Source organism: Hippocampus guttulatus, chromosome 11, assembly GCF_054856545.1.
Source record: "Hippocampus guttulatus isolate MCC_2025c chromosome 11, RoL_Hgut_1.0, whole genome shotgun sequence".
Taxonomy (NCBI): domain Eukaryota; kingdom Metazoa; phylum Chordata; class Actinopteri; order Syngnathiformes; family Syngnathidae; genus Hippocampus; species Hippocampus guttulatus.
This window is the reverse complement of record NC_141271.1, coordinates 14,113,729-14,126,997: the sequence shown is the minus strand read 5'-3', so window position 1 is coordinate 14,126,997 and position 13,269 is coordinate 14,113,729. Positions and strand designations below refer to the sequence as shown.

At 44.5% G+C, this 13,269-nt stretch overlaps 2 protein-coding genes and 3 non-coding genes across 6 annotated transcripts; 4 read left to right on the top strand and 1 right to left on the bottom strand.

The window, feature by feature from the left end:
* The first annotated feature begins 387 nt into the window (after positions 1-387).
* LOC147198219 (dynein light chain Tctex-type 3-like) lies at positions 388-2,822 on the top strand. The gene is made up of 5 exons (XM_086124498.1): positions 388-515; positions 1,407-1,448; positions 1,546-1,669; positions 1,775-1,852; positions 2,363-2,822. The coding sequence occupies exons 1-5, from the start codon at positions 489-491 to the stop codon at positions 2,431-2,433; spliced, it is 342 nt and encodes a 113-aa protein (XP_085980624.1). The 5' UTR covers positions 388-488; the 3' UTR covers positions 2,434-2,822.
* A 2,735-nt stretch (positions 2,823-5,557) lies between these two features.
* xk (X-linked Kx blood group antigen, Kell and VPS13A binding protein) lies at positions 5,558-11,751 on the bottom strand. 2 transcript variants are annotated; one of them, XM_086124417.1, is made up of 4 exons: positions 11,157-11,751; positions 7,576-7,838; positions 7,158-7,468; positions 5,558-7,079 (listed from the first exon to the last, which is right to left on the bottom strand). In XM_086124417.1, the coding sequence occupies exons 1-4, from the start codon at positions 11,399-11,401 to the stop codon at positions 6,642-6,644; spliced, it is 1,257 nt and encodes a 418-aa protein (XP_085980543.1). In that variant the 5' UTR covers positions 11,402-11,751; the 3' UTR covers positions 5,558-6,641. The 2 variants fall into 2 exon arrangements, with proteins under 2 accessions (XP_085980543.1, XP_085980542.1); XM_086124416.1 differs by having other exon boundaries at positions 5,558-7,468; positions 11,157-11,748.
* trnal-cag (transfer RNA leucine (anticodon CAG)) lies at positions 8,326-8,408 on the top strand. The gene has a single exon. It is a non-coding gene; the product is annotated as a tRNA-Leu (tRNA).
* trnal-cag (transfer RNA leucine (anticodon CAG)) lies at positions 8,549-8,631 on the top strand. The gene has a single exon. It is a non-coding gene; the product is annotated as a tRNA-Leu (tRNA).
* Positions 8,773-8,855, top strand: trnal-cag (transfer RNA leucine (anticodon CAG)). Its single transcript has one exon. It is a non-coding gene; the product is annotated as a tRNA-Leu (tRNA).
* Positions 11,752-13,269: the final 1,518 nt, after the last annotated feature.

The window sequence follows — 13,269 nt, the reverse complement described above, 5'->3', positions numbered from 1 at the left end:
TTATTATATATTTGAGATTATTACCTAAGTAAGCCGTTTTTACTTCGTCCACAATGCAAGCAACGGCATGGTGACAAGTTGTATTGATAGCATAAAGTCGAGCCACCTGTGAAACAACAAAACGTGACAGGTAATGTCATTGGATTATTGTCGTTGTACCAAGCTATTAAAATTGGTATGTTAGTTTTTACGTTTTATTTAAGTAAATTTATATTTTATATATCTGTACTTTTTACCCTTTGTCCGAAGCTCAGCGTGTGAGTACTTTAGCCAACTGTGGTCAACAGTTCACGTTGTCGTGCATGTCATTTTCTCAATTAAGGTCATTGAAGTAGTGTTTGCATACGGCCAGCATGGGGCGCCAAAGAGCTGACTGGGTGACGAAACGTTTCTCTTTCCTGCGCTCGTTGGTTGACGCATGCGCAAAAGAGGAACAGTCGTAAAACCTACCGACTCTGAGGCAGTGACAGCAGCAAGCCCGCGCACAAATGGAGGAGTATAACAATGGCGACGAGGTATAAATTCTATGTTAATATATTACCCGTCACATTTTGACGCACGTCGTTGAGATGGAAGTACTAGCTGGCTTGGATTTGTCACGGGCCGGTCAGGTCGAGGAGCGAAAGGGCGATTGCGTTCGCAAGTGTGGGTGGGGCATGGGAAGAAAGGAAATACATTTGATCTTTTCGTGCAAAAGCTCCCAAAAATATATGTACTGTGTACGTATGTTGCTTAGAGTACAGGGAACAGTGGCTTGTATCAGACGCCGTTCCTTCAAACAACAACACTGCTGCAAGAGTCATTCCTTCGTTCAAAGAGTCTGAGCGGAATGTCTCTTGTCTGCGTTGCACATCATTTCTGTGTTTTTACAACATTAGCATTATAAATTAAATGGCTCCAGATGGTTTTAGTTTGAACATCTGCACCAAGCTTTTCCACAGTAACCCAGCAGAGGGAAAACATACACGGTGGGTTTTCCGTAACGTCCGCTAACAACCCAGACTAAACTCAGCTCTTACCCGATGTACAAAGATATTAGTGTCTCACTCATGATGTAGCTCATCAGCATCCTTTAAACAATTATTACTTGACAACCGTTAGCCAGGGCTTTAGCATCATCTTGGCATCATTTTCTGGCTTTATGCCGTACTAACTCAACTCATCTTAACTTCATTTAATTTAATTCAACTAAACTTAATATAAACTGTTTGTGAATAAAAGGATGCAAATTAAAACATGATTGTATTAGATTCATAAAAAAATTGACCGAATAATCAATTATTGTGACTTGCAGCCCTGCAAAAATGGCAACTGGACATTAGTTTCTCCCATCCGATCAAACAATTTGCGACATTTACATTTCAATTTAATTTCAAACGGAATGATCCCACTGGTTCTTCCCGTAGGTGGTCTTCAATGCTGATGAAGCCACTAATAACATTAAAGAGGTCAGTGGAACGGCTCATCTCACACTGATTACAGGCAGTGTTACCATTGATGATAGTGACCGTGCAGTTTTTGTGCTTGTGTGCGTTGATGTCACAGTGCATCGAGGGCGTCATCGGTGGCATGGACTACAGTCAAAATAAAGTGAACCAGTGGAGCGCTAGCATCGTGGAGCATTCTCTCACTCACCTGGTCAAACAAGGACGCCCGTTCAAGTACATAGGTGACTAGCCAGCGATGTCTGATGTACGGGATGTGTGTTTAGTGATTGAATGTAGCATGTGACGCATGTGTGGGTTTTTTTGGGGGGGGGGGGGTGTTGGGCCAGTTCACTGCACCGTCATGCAGAAGAGCGGTGCCGGTCTACACACGGCAAATTCGTGCTACTGGGACAACACCACAGATGGTGAGATATCATCCATCACATTGGATTGCTAATATAATCATACCTTGACTTATTAATAAGTGCCCCAGCCATCGTTTGCTAATTTTGTTTTGGTGAGCCACAATTTGCATCACAGATACGCTGCAGGTTGAGAAGTGGAAAAAAATGGAGCAATTAAAGGACCGTAACGCCATCACATGCGGGAAAGGAGAGCCACACTTGCGATGCACTTTCAACAGTTTTTTTGAATGGGACAAAATGTCAAACACACATATATAAAATGAGAACACTCGCAACAAGCTGCTATAGGCCACAGCGCAGGCTCAGATGATCACACACTGACTAAAAGATCTGACTCACGAGGCCATGCCCCTTAAAGGCCCACATCCAACACACACACATACTCCAGAGCGTACAGTCATGATTACACTTGATGAGACCTATTGATTATAATTTTTCTTACATTTTCTGTTACTTTGTTCTACATATGGTTCAAAACAAGTTCAGCACTAACTTAAACGTGTTTTTCAGGAAGCTGCACAGTGCGATGGGAGAACCGCACCATGTATTGTGTGGTCAGCGTTTTTGCCGTGGCAATATAACGGCAGCGAAACCTTGCCGGGACCATGACGATGCTTCTTGCTAGCTTCCAGTATTGATCCCAGCAATCAAACCGCCTGGGACTGAAAGGAATCCTGTCATGATGTTTGGGATGCCACGATGAGTCAGACGTGTCGTTATACAGTACCTGATCATTCCGACGCATTGAGGAGCTTACTCAATGCAAATTGAGCACATGTAGTGACCGCACAGCTCTTTCCAGGCATTGCGGCATCTCCATTGTTATGTTCTGAAGTAGGCCTGTCCTGACAGTATTAATATGCACAAAGCAACGATTTGTTATTTATTACGTGTTTGGTCCAAATATGTTCAAGAAATATTTCTTTCAAGTGTCTCGTTTTGTTCTGAATTAAAAGATATTTTAAAGGTTTGTTGTAAATTGTGCCTTTTTCTTGTTAGGGTTTATTTAAATTCAAGTTTTTGTTTTCGAAAAAAAATGAGACCATGACAAATATGTTCAAAATGGTTTATTTTTACTGTTCAAGGTTTAAAAATAGTCTGAAAGTGGTGCAATTGGCCTCACACCCGCAACAGCGGAGATAGGCTCGAGCTCACTTCCAACCATAATGAAGAAAAAAAAAAACAATCTTGAAAATAGATGCATGAACACCACACATATTTATTATATGATATTTATGAATTCATGGTTAGGTTCAGCAACAGGTGGAGTTTTTTTAGTGTGACATCATAGATATAAACCCCAAACGTATGGTAAAATCAGTATTATCTTTCAAACTTTAATATATAGATTTAAATCTAGATCCTAATGTCCTAGGAAAAAAAGGATTTAAAAAATAAATGTCAAGAATCGGTTTAGAGACGCAAAGCCTTCGCTGATCAAAACCCAGCATTCTAACGGAGCCTCTTTCAGTTACCCGGACGATGACCCGGAAGTACATCAACGTCATTTAAAAAAAGATTGCGAGGTCTCGCAATCTTTGCATTCCCTCGCAAAGTTTTACATTCCCTCGCAAAACGTTGCAATGCAAAGCGTTTTGTTTCCTATCCCCTTGGGCGCTCCGGAGCATTTAACTCCAGGAATGAGTCAAGTCAAGTCAACTGTATTTATAGAGCACTTTCAAACAGCCATCGCTGCATACAAAGTGCTGTACATGGAGCAATTTAACATGCACAATAAAGAGTAAGACAAATCGGTAATAAAGACGGTAGAAAGCAACAACCAGTAAAACCAAGAACAAATAAATCTAAGTCATGCTGAGTCAAATGCCAAAGAATACAAGTGAGTTTTGAGGAGGGTTTTGAAGATGGGCAGCGAGGAGGCTTGCCGAATGTTCAGTGGGAGGTCATTCCAGAGAGAGGGACCAGCAACAGAAAAGGCACGATCCCCTCTGAGCCTCAGTTTAGTTCTTCTTACTTCTAATAATGTCTGGTCCACAGACCTGAGGCGCCGGGCAGGTGTGTAGGGGCGGATGAGCTCAGAGAGGTAAGGTGGCGCGAGATTATTCAGAGATTTGAAAACAAATAAGAGGATCTTGAAAATAACTCTAAAATGTATGGGGAGCCAGTGAAGGGATGCCAGAGTAGGAGTTATGTGCTCCCTCTTACGAGTACCAGTAAGTAGCTCAACTACTGTGAGCTGGTAGTTACGCCAGCAGTCTTTCCAAATTTGATAAGAGACATGCAATTTGTCTTTTTTCCACTTGCGTTCGGCTTTGCGACACCCCTGCCTAGCTGCGCGGGTAATGTCGTTAAACCACGGCTCGGGTTTAGGTTTTGGGAGCACAGTTTTTGAAGGAGCCACCAAATCCAGGATGGCACGGCATGATGAGTTGAACCAAGAGGTGAGTTCCTCTGTGTTAGACGAGGGTACGCAAAGGTTATTAAAGGCATCAGAGAAACGACTAGCAGTGCGAGGGTTAAAAATTCGGCGTTTACAACTAGGAGCGGCAGATTTCACAGCAGCATGCGATAAGACTACGTCAAATAAAACTGCCATGTGATCAGAAATCCCATTTTCAAGGACTTCCAGATTTGACAAGAGTCGATAAGTCTTAAGAAGTCCTTTGCTAGTGGTTTTTCCGGACAGCACACATGGATATTAAAATCCCCCATTAGGAGGATATGATCATATCTCAGCCTGATTTCCGCAAGAAAGGTTGAAAAGTCGCTTAAAAAGTCTTTGTTGTAATTAGGAGGACGGTAAATGACAGCACACAGCACCGGGAGAACACGACCGACTTCAAAGAAGGTTGCTTCAAAGCTGGTGGCCGATGTGGTGAATGTGCACCGTTTACATTCGAAATTGTTCTTAAAGATACTCACCGTTCCTCCACCACGGCCTGATGTCCTCGGGGTATCGAGGAAACCACAGTCAGGTAGCAACAATTCAAGCAAAGCGTTGTACTCACCAGTACCTGCCAAAGTCTCCGTCAGACACAGGAAATCCAAGTCATTGGAAAGGAAATGCGCCCTCAGAATATGGGTCTTGTTCGTCAGCGACCGCGCGTTTAACAACGCGATCCTTGCGGGAGTAGCAACGGGAGGGATTGCCTCTTCCGATCGCCGAGCCCGGGGAAATTCCCTCAAAAGCTATCGCTGGATTCCTCCCCGAGAAAGGCGTGGAGGGCAGAAATGCCGTGGCACGGTGGGAGAGCCAACGACTGTTAGCAAGCACGAGGCGACGGGGTCGAGGGCACACCATGCCGGAGCGATCGAAGTGTGTCTCAGATCCCGTTTTAGCTTCACGAGCTGACCGCTACGTTTGTCGCGGCGGCGGCGACGGCGGCGGCGCTTCTATGAAGGGGGGGGGAGCGAACGCGGAAGAGATTAGCCGGCAGGTTAGCCAAGAACGGAGGTAGCGTCTTTTCACCACCGTCTTGCCAAAACGCGGCCGAATCGCCGACGTGTTGTTGAATCAATAACAACGATCGGCGATCATAAACCAACCGAGACGCTGTTAGGGAGGTAACAAGCATTGCGAAAAGTAAAAAAAACCCGAAATGGCAGGAGCGTCGCCGAACACACAGGCGGCCATCTTGGGCTTGTCAGTGTGAAAAAAAATAGTTTTTCCCGCTAGAGGTCAGAAGAGTGCCGTTACAATATTTCACAGGCCAAAAGGTACGTTGCCGGAATTAAAGCTAAAACTCAAGGTATAAATATAGATTTATTACATTTTTAAGTAGCATTTCATCTTTTAAATGCATTTCAGTTTGATATGTAATAAGAAAAACAACACTTGACACTGCCACATAAAGGATATATGCGTGTGTGTGTGTGTGTGTGTGTGCGTGCGTGCGTGTGTGTGTGTGTGCGTGTGCGTGTGCTCTTGGTAAAAATGTTCACGCACACACTTGAGACGTAAACTCGCCGACTGACTGAAGCGGGAGGGAGGCAAACGGAATATCTCGGTTTGGTTGTACAAACGTGCAAAATAAATGCGCGTTACAGTCGTGTATTTGGTGATTTTAGTCTGAAATACTGCACATTATACAACAACAGCAACACATTTAAAGCTTAGTTAGAAAGGGGGGGTGGGACAATGCAGGAAGCCATAAAACCGGGGATAGTGGGGGGTATCCTTCATTAAATTCATGCATGCGCAAACACACATGCATGCCAAATATGGTCCACCGGCTTGCGACAGACTTTTTTTGGAGTGTGTTTTGGAACCCCACCAAAAGCCATTTGGGATGAACTCATACATGCAAATATTCTTGCCCAAAGTCGGCTTGGATAGGTTCCAGCACGCCCGCGACCCTTGTCGGTATAAACGGATTAGAAAATGCATGGATGGATATTTTACATTCATTCATGGTTCATTTTACATTATTTTAGCATAAGCCTAACCTGTAAGAGCAAAATATTTATGTATAGTAAATTGGATGTTGATTATTGTGATCCATATTAATTTATTGCTAAAAAAAATACATTGCAAGAGGACCTTTACAAAAATAAACACATTATATTGCAATCGCACATTTCAAGAAAAAAATGGCACTTCGATTTTTTTTTTTCAAATTCGTTCAGCCCCACTAGTATTTTCACAATTTTTCCCCATAAAAGCAATCTTATGGTTTATCTGTAGGCTATCAAAAGACATCCTGAATTTAAATGAACTGGCATAATGCAAGTTTAAGGACGCGTGTGCTATGAGAATGGTGCAAAAGAGTCCAATTTGATGAAGGATTGAAGTGTAAACGTGCTAAGTAGTCAGCGGGGCACTTAAGGGTCAAGCACTGCGGCCGCCACCATTCAACGGTTCTCGGCCCCGGTCATTCGGAATGTTGCAACATGCGCCGGCAGAGGTGCCGACTTCGCCGCGGGGCCCAACCTCCTTGTGGGGGTCGATGGTCAACTCAGCGGAGCCGCACGAAAGGCAGAGGAGGGCACAGCAGTCCTCGAAGCCCTGGCTCATGCTGGACATGAAAAGCCGACGACACGGGTGGCAGGACTGGTAAAAGACCAGCATGAAAAAAATGCAGGCCCCATAGGCTCCCAGTAGCTCCAGCATCAGTAGCGGCGGCGACATGAACTCATAAAAGTCCGTCCTGTAGATGTACCAGATCAGCAGCAGCGAGGCGTTTTCGATGAAACGCACCATGTAGTACACCACCATGCGGTACCAGTTCTGGGACTTGTTGATCAGGTCGGGGTCGCTGAGCTTCACCTGCACGGCCGACCAGCAGAACATGTTGATGCCGGCGTACAGGAAGGTGAGCATACACAGCACGACGGCGGTGCCCACGTGCGTCAGAGTCTTCTCGATGTGCTGCGGGAAGGGCGAATGGCTCCTCCAGAATAGGATCCACGGGTAGAAGAAGAAGGCGAGGAAGTTGACCACAACCACGGGAAGCACCCAGACTTTCAAGACCGAGCTGAACAGAACCAGCACCACCACACGGCTGGCGATCTCGCAGCTGCGCCACATGAAGATGCACAGGTAGGCCGAGGGACTCATGGACACTTGGTATTCATCGTATTTGATCTTGATGGCCAGGATGTTGCAGCGGAGGGCGCCGTACACGATGGACAGCAAGGAGATCGCCATCAAAGTGCCTGGACAAAAAACACAAATCCAGCGAGATACACTTTGAAATTCATCCGCGATCATCTCATTTGCCGGCGACTCGGACCCCGACCGCGTCCGCCCCCATCCGTCTCACCTCTTCCGACAGACACGCCTCGCTGCAGCACACAGATGTAGAGCTGCAGGGTGAGCTGCGGGGCCGAGCCCAGGAAGGCTTGCATGACGGCGGTGCGCGCGAAGGCCGCCCGGTGCGTCACCAACTTGCCCTCGGCCTGGCCCACCTGGCGCTCCACCTCCTCTGGCTCGCCCCGCCGGGGCATCTGCTTCTTCCTGGTGATGCTGACATAGGATTCCTCAACGCGGCCCACGCTGCCGTAGGTCCAGAATGCCTCCAAACACCTTTTGAGAGACAAAGGTCAAAAGGAACATCAAGTCCTTGGACCATAACGGGATTCTGAAAAAATGTTGTCAGAGTAACCAGTAATCCTCCTCAAAAGAACAAAAAAAATAGTAATCCAATCAACATAAGTGCCTTTTAAAGAATTAATGACGCAAATCAGCAACTGAGAGAAGAAAAATAAGAGAAAATGTGCTCAAGCCCCAATCAATATATTGACTGGGGCTTCAAGAATCAATACATCAAACCGGGGTGGGTTCGAATCCCACTTCTGACAGGAGTCTTTTGACCAAAATAAGTTAGATCAAGTGTTTATCAATGGAGCCAGCAATCCAATCAGCAAAAGAGCCTTTTCAAGATTCAATGACGCAAGTCACCAACCAAAGAAAAATCAACAAATGTAAAAAAAGAACCAATATCGATTTTGACACAAACTGGCACTTGACCGAAGATAAAAAAGCAAAAATATATCAAACAAGAGACCAGCAGGTCAGGATGGCCGAGCGGTCTAAGGCGCTGCGTTCAGGTCGCAGTCTCCACTGGAGGCGTGGGTTCGAATCCCACTTCTGACAGGAATCTGTTTTCTTGTGACCATTGTGGGATTGCTCAAAGGTTTTGTCAATCGATCAACGAATGTCTTCAAGAACCAATTTTGAGAACCAATGACTTGAGCAAGAGACCAAAAATAAATAAATGACCAAGGCACCAGCATGTCAGGATGGCCGAGCGGTCTAAGGCGCTGCCCTCAGGTCGCAGTCTCCACTGGAGGCGTGGGTTCAAATCCCACTTCTGACAGGAGTCTGTTTTCTCATGACCATCATGGGATTGGTCAAAGGTTTTTTATCAATCAACGAATGTCTTCAAGAACCAATTTTAAAATAGAACCAATGACTTGAGCAAGAGACCAAAAAAAATAAACGACCAGGGCACCAGCATGTCAGGATGGCCGAGCGGTCTAAGGTGCTGCGTTCAGGTAGCAGTCTCCACTGGAGGCGTGGGTTTGAATCCCACTTCTGACAGGTGTCTGTTTTATCATGGGATTGATCAAAGTTTTTTTGTCAATCGATCATCGAATGTCTTCAAGAACCAATTTAAAAAAAACAAATAAATAAAAAAAACCACTTGACCGAAAGACCAAAAAATAAATAAAAAATACATCACAAATGCTACAGCAGGTCATGGTGGCCGAGCGGTCTGAAGCGCTGCTTTCAGGTCGCAGTCTCCACTGGAGGCGTGGGTTCGAATCCCACTTCTGACAGCAATCTTTTGAACATAACACGTTTGATAAAATCTTCGTCAATGTCAGCAGCAATCCAATCAACAAAAGAGTCTTTTCAAGATTCAAATAGGCGGGTAGGAATTTATCCACTTTCACCTCATTGTTCAGAAATGTTTTTACTGACCAGAAATAATGTATCTTTCTGTTCAACCAGATATGCCTGGGACGTACAGTGACAAGCAGTCCAACGAAATGCTCTTCCACTTCATAAGTTACTGACGTATCAACCATTTTGTACCATTTTTGTTTCGTGGTGTGCCTCTTTTTTAATCTCTAATGTAAACTTTGTGCCTTGGCTCAATAAAGGTTGAGAAACACTAAATGTGTACCATTCCGCGTGTATATCAACAGCAGTCATACATGCATTCCAGAAGTAGGTTTTTTTTGTGTCTCAGATAAGGGGAAATGCGTCTGCCCGCTTCCCTTCTCAGCTCATGTTGTCAGAAGATAAGGAGGCCAACGGTGTCACACGCTATTCTTAGAACTGCTCTTCGCTCGGGAAGCATGCAATCCCCCTTGCCGGTGTACTTGTGTACACTCGAGGAGGAAAAGGAAAGAAATGTATACATAAAAAAAGACACAAGTGGTCAAAGTGCACATTTTTTCCATTTAGTCGCAACATATCTGTGCACGCAATATGTTTCGGAAGGCTTTATCAAGCGAGGATTAGAATCATTCCCAATTTGGGAGGCAGATGGCCAGAAGTAAGACTTTTGTGCACAGCTGTTGCGCACTAAGTGATGTGCAGTTAAGATTTCCCCATCAGTGGGGAAATCATGAATAAAGAAGCTTTGCACAGAAGTAGTGCTGATTGTACACTTTTAAAAAATGCAACAAAAAAAAAAAGGATTCAGAAATATATGATTTCCATCCCTTTTCTCCTAGCCTTGAAGGAACAAAAATGAATTCAATTCATGCATTTAAAATAATAACATCATTTAACGTTTTGTTTTAAAATGCTATATAACCCATGCATCCATTCTGTGTACCACTTATCCTTTGGACAGCCTGCGGGTGTGCCAGAGTTCGTCCGGGCAGATTTTGGCCAAGAGCAAACGGCTCTCCGTTTCAAAAAAGGCTGATGACCCCTGATTTAAAATCTTGAATTATAATTTACCATGCACGTGTTTGGTAGACGGGAGGAAAGTAGAAAGCAGAAAACCCAGAATGGCACAGAGAGAACAAGCAAAGTCCACACACGAAGGTCAGAGCCCGGATTTGAAGCCATGACCTCAGAATTCTGAAGCAGATGTGCTAAAGCAGTCAACCACTGTGCTGCCCACTAGCAGAAAAAATTACGAAAACTGTAATCCAGTTTTTCCAAACACAGAGCAGCCATCTTGCGTTGCCACTGCTACTGACAACTTGTTATATTTTCACTGATAACAGTGTTATCGGTGCCTGATCTTAAAGGACCAACTTCATTGTTTGCTTCGATCATTCGTGACAGAGGTTAGATTTACATTTCACAGCAAAAAATTTTTCTGATGGATTTCATTTTCATGTCATCGCTCATGGTTCTGACAACATGATGCAGACAAATCTTTCAGTAGCTCTCGGAAATTTACCTTCAAAGAGAAAATTTATAATTACATTCTCATCGATTAAATATATATGTCGTTCTTCTCCCGGACTTATTGGACAGAAAATAGGGTGGTATTTTCGCTCACAATTTCTTTTCACATACTCATGTTTGTTGCACAAACCTAATGCCATATTTAACTGTAGATATGCAGCCTGAGGTGTACATGTGTGTGTTGAAAGTGGGGAGGGGAGAGGCATTATAGATCTGGAGGGATTCCTGCCCCTTCCAACCCCCCACTTTAGTGTGGCCATGGCTCGTGGACCCAATGGGTAGCAGCAACGAGGGCATGGAAAACACGCCAATGAGTGAGTATTGATCAGCTGGCTACAGCAAACAAATCAGTGCATCAGCAAATGGAAACGACCGCATGCACGCGCGCGTTAACGTGCACGCATGCACGCCCCCCCCCCCTTGTGTGTGTTTTAATCACAGAAGCAAATAAACCAAACCACCGACCTGACGATGGGTCCGAATTGCAGCATGTGCAGGAGCAAGATGAACGGCCGGTCCCTGCCAAGGTCCCGGTGGAAAAAGATGAGGGCTAGCTGCACCAGCATTGACGGCACCAGCGAGAAGAGCAAGGTGAGCTGCTGCCAGACCTTGTCCCCCGCCGAATGGTACGTGGAGCTCAGGTAGAGCGCCGCAGTGGTCTCGGCCGTGAACAGGGACACCGACAAAAAGATGGAGAAGGGCAGTCGCATCCTCGCTCACACCGCCATGGAGGAGGCAAGCCGATGGACGCGCGTCGGTTCGGCGTCGGCGGCTCGGATGGCGCCCTGGTGTGGAGCACCGCGCAACCTACCGCAGACCATTCGCGCCGTCACCGCCGCCAAAGATGTTTTCACTAGCCCGGGTGTAATTCTGACAGCGGCCGCCTCGCGGATAGAGGGCGCTATCGTGCGAGGTACAACGCGTCGATTATCAGGTCGTTGCGGCGTCACACGGTGACGGCACTGCCGGGACAGACAAGTCGCGTTCAATACGAGGCTCTTTGTGACGTGCGCCATCCGAAGAAGATCACAAGACACGAATTCTCATGAAAGACGCTGTCGTATGGATGTTTTCAAACTCTGGTGGTTGCGCACAAACTTCCGGGTTACGCACGGTGGGAGTGTCAGAAGTCTGGACGAGATAATCTGCCAACAAGTGCGCAACCTCCGCGTGTAAAACAAAACAAAACAAAAGATAAGCGCGAACAGTAAAATATGGCCTAAGATCTACAGAGCTCAAGTGTTCGGAAATTTGGTTGCCTTATAAGACATATTTTACGAACGCATTTTGCTTCAATGCCAAATTGTTGTTCGAGTCCACTGAAATCCAGTCCGGGCTGTGAAACTGTCATCATTGTATAGTCTAGTGGAGTCAAACATACGGCCCGTGGGCCGGAACCGGCCCACAAGGAGGTTTGATCAGGCCCGCAGGATAATTTAAAAGTGAAAAAATGCATAAAAGACACGGAATGAATATTTTTAATAAGGTGCAATTCATGTAATATCTGCTAGGGGGACACACTGTGTTGATCAGAGGAAAATACAACATTGTTTTGATCAGAGAAGAAGACAACAGCAGCCTCAGTCTGTCACAGAGACAGACCAAACACAGCAGACGCTATCAAGGACATGTGAATACTTTATTCTTTACACATATTATAGCACTCTCCTTAGTTTGTAAGGTGTAGGCAGGGATTACATTTCGATTTCATATGCTCGTGTAAATGGTTTAAAAATTCCTTTCTTTATAAATCCCGTTTAATCTTAAAAGTGCATTACTATATTTTTCAATACCAATTACTTTTTCAGTACAATTACTGCCTACAAAGGCACACAATACTAAAATTGTGTGCCTTTGTACAGTTAGTGGGATCAGTTGCAATGCATATATCTGAATGATAAAAGTAAATTGCACATTTGTCAAAGAAAATCTTAGGTGCTTCATGAAATGTTTTGTAAAAGATATGTTCATTAAATTTCAACATTTTCCGAGTGTTCTTGTGCTCCTTTAGAACAAAACAAAGGAAAGACATATTGTTTTGGTTATTTATAGCAGAGTATGGTATAATTTTTAATGGTCCGGCCCACTTGACATCGACCGAGGCTGTATGTGGCCCACAATGTGAAATGAGTTTGACACACCTGGTATAGTCAGTATAAAATCAGCACAGCCACAGGCAAAGTGGCATTTTAAAAATGTGACCTAATTTTCACAAATACAGTATATTGTGATGCTAGGTTGTATTTCCGTTCAAACTATGCGCAGTCAACCGTCTAACGCACAAGCTCACCAACATCGATGAGGCTCTTTAGAAAAAATAGGTGGATGGATAATCAAATCATCAGATATTAAAGTTAGTATGCAATTAATTGATAGTATTGTACAAAATTGGAAATAGAGGAAAAACGAACAAAATATTTTATAATAATTACCTACATGGTTGAATAATACTGGTCAACAGTTGACAAAATTTCTGAATCAGAGAGTAAACTTAACCAGATTTTTTTTGGTGCTGATTCTGCATCTTCTCTTAGGTTCAGCAACAGGTAAAAAATATTCTGAAACAGCTAAAAATTGC

Excerpts from the sequence above, each read along its gene's own strand:
- xk (XM_086124416.1), bottom strand. The coding sequence starts at position 11,401 with ATGCGACTGCCCTTCTCCATCTTTTTGTCGGTGTCCCTGTTCACGGCC. Across the intron at positions 7,839-11,156 it reads CAATTCGGACCCATCGTCAG|GTGTTTGGAGGCATTCTGGA; the intron begins GTCGGTGGTTTG and ends GTCTCTCAAAAG. Across the intron at positions 7,469-7,575 it reads AGGCGTGTCTGTCGGAAGAG|GCACTTTGATGGCGATCTCC; the intron begins GTGAGACGGATG and ends TTTTTTGTCCAG.
- LOC147198219 (XM_086124498.1), top strand. The coding sequence starts at position 489 with ATGGAGGAGTATAACAATGGCGACGAG. Across the intron at positions 516-1,406 it reads AGTATAACAATGGCGACGAG|GTGGTCTTCAATGCTGATGA; the intron begins GTATAAATTCTA and ends TTCTTCCCGTAG. Across the intron at positions 1,449-1,545 it reads CCACTAATAACATTAAAGAG|TGCATCGAGGGCGTCATCGG; the intron begins GTCAGTGGAACG and ends TTGATGTCACAG.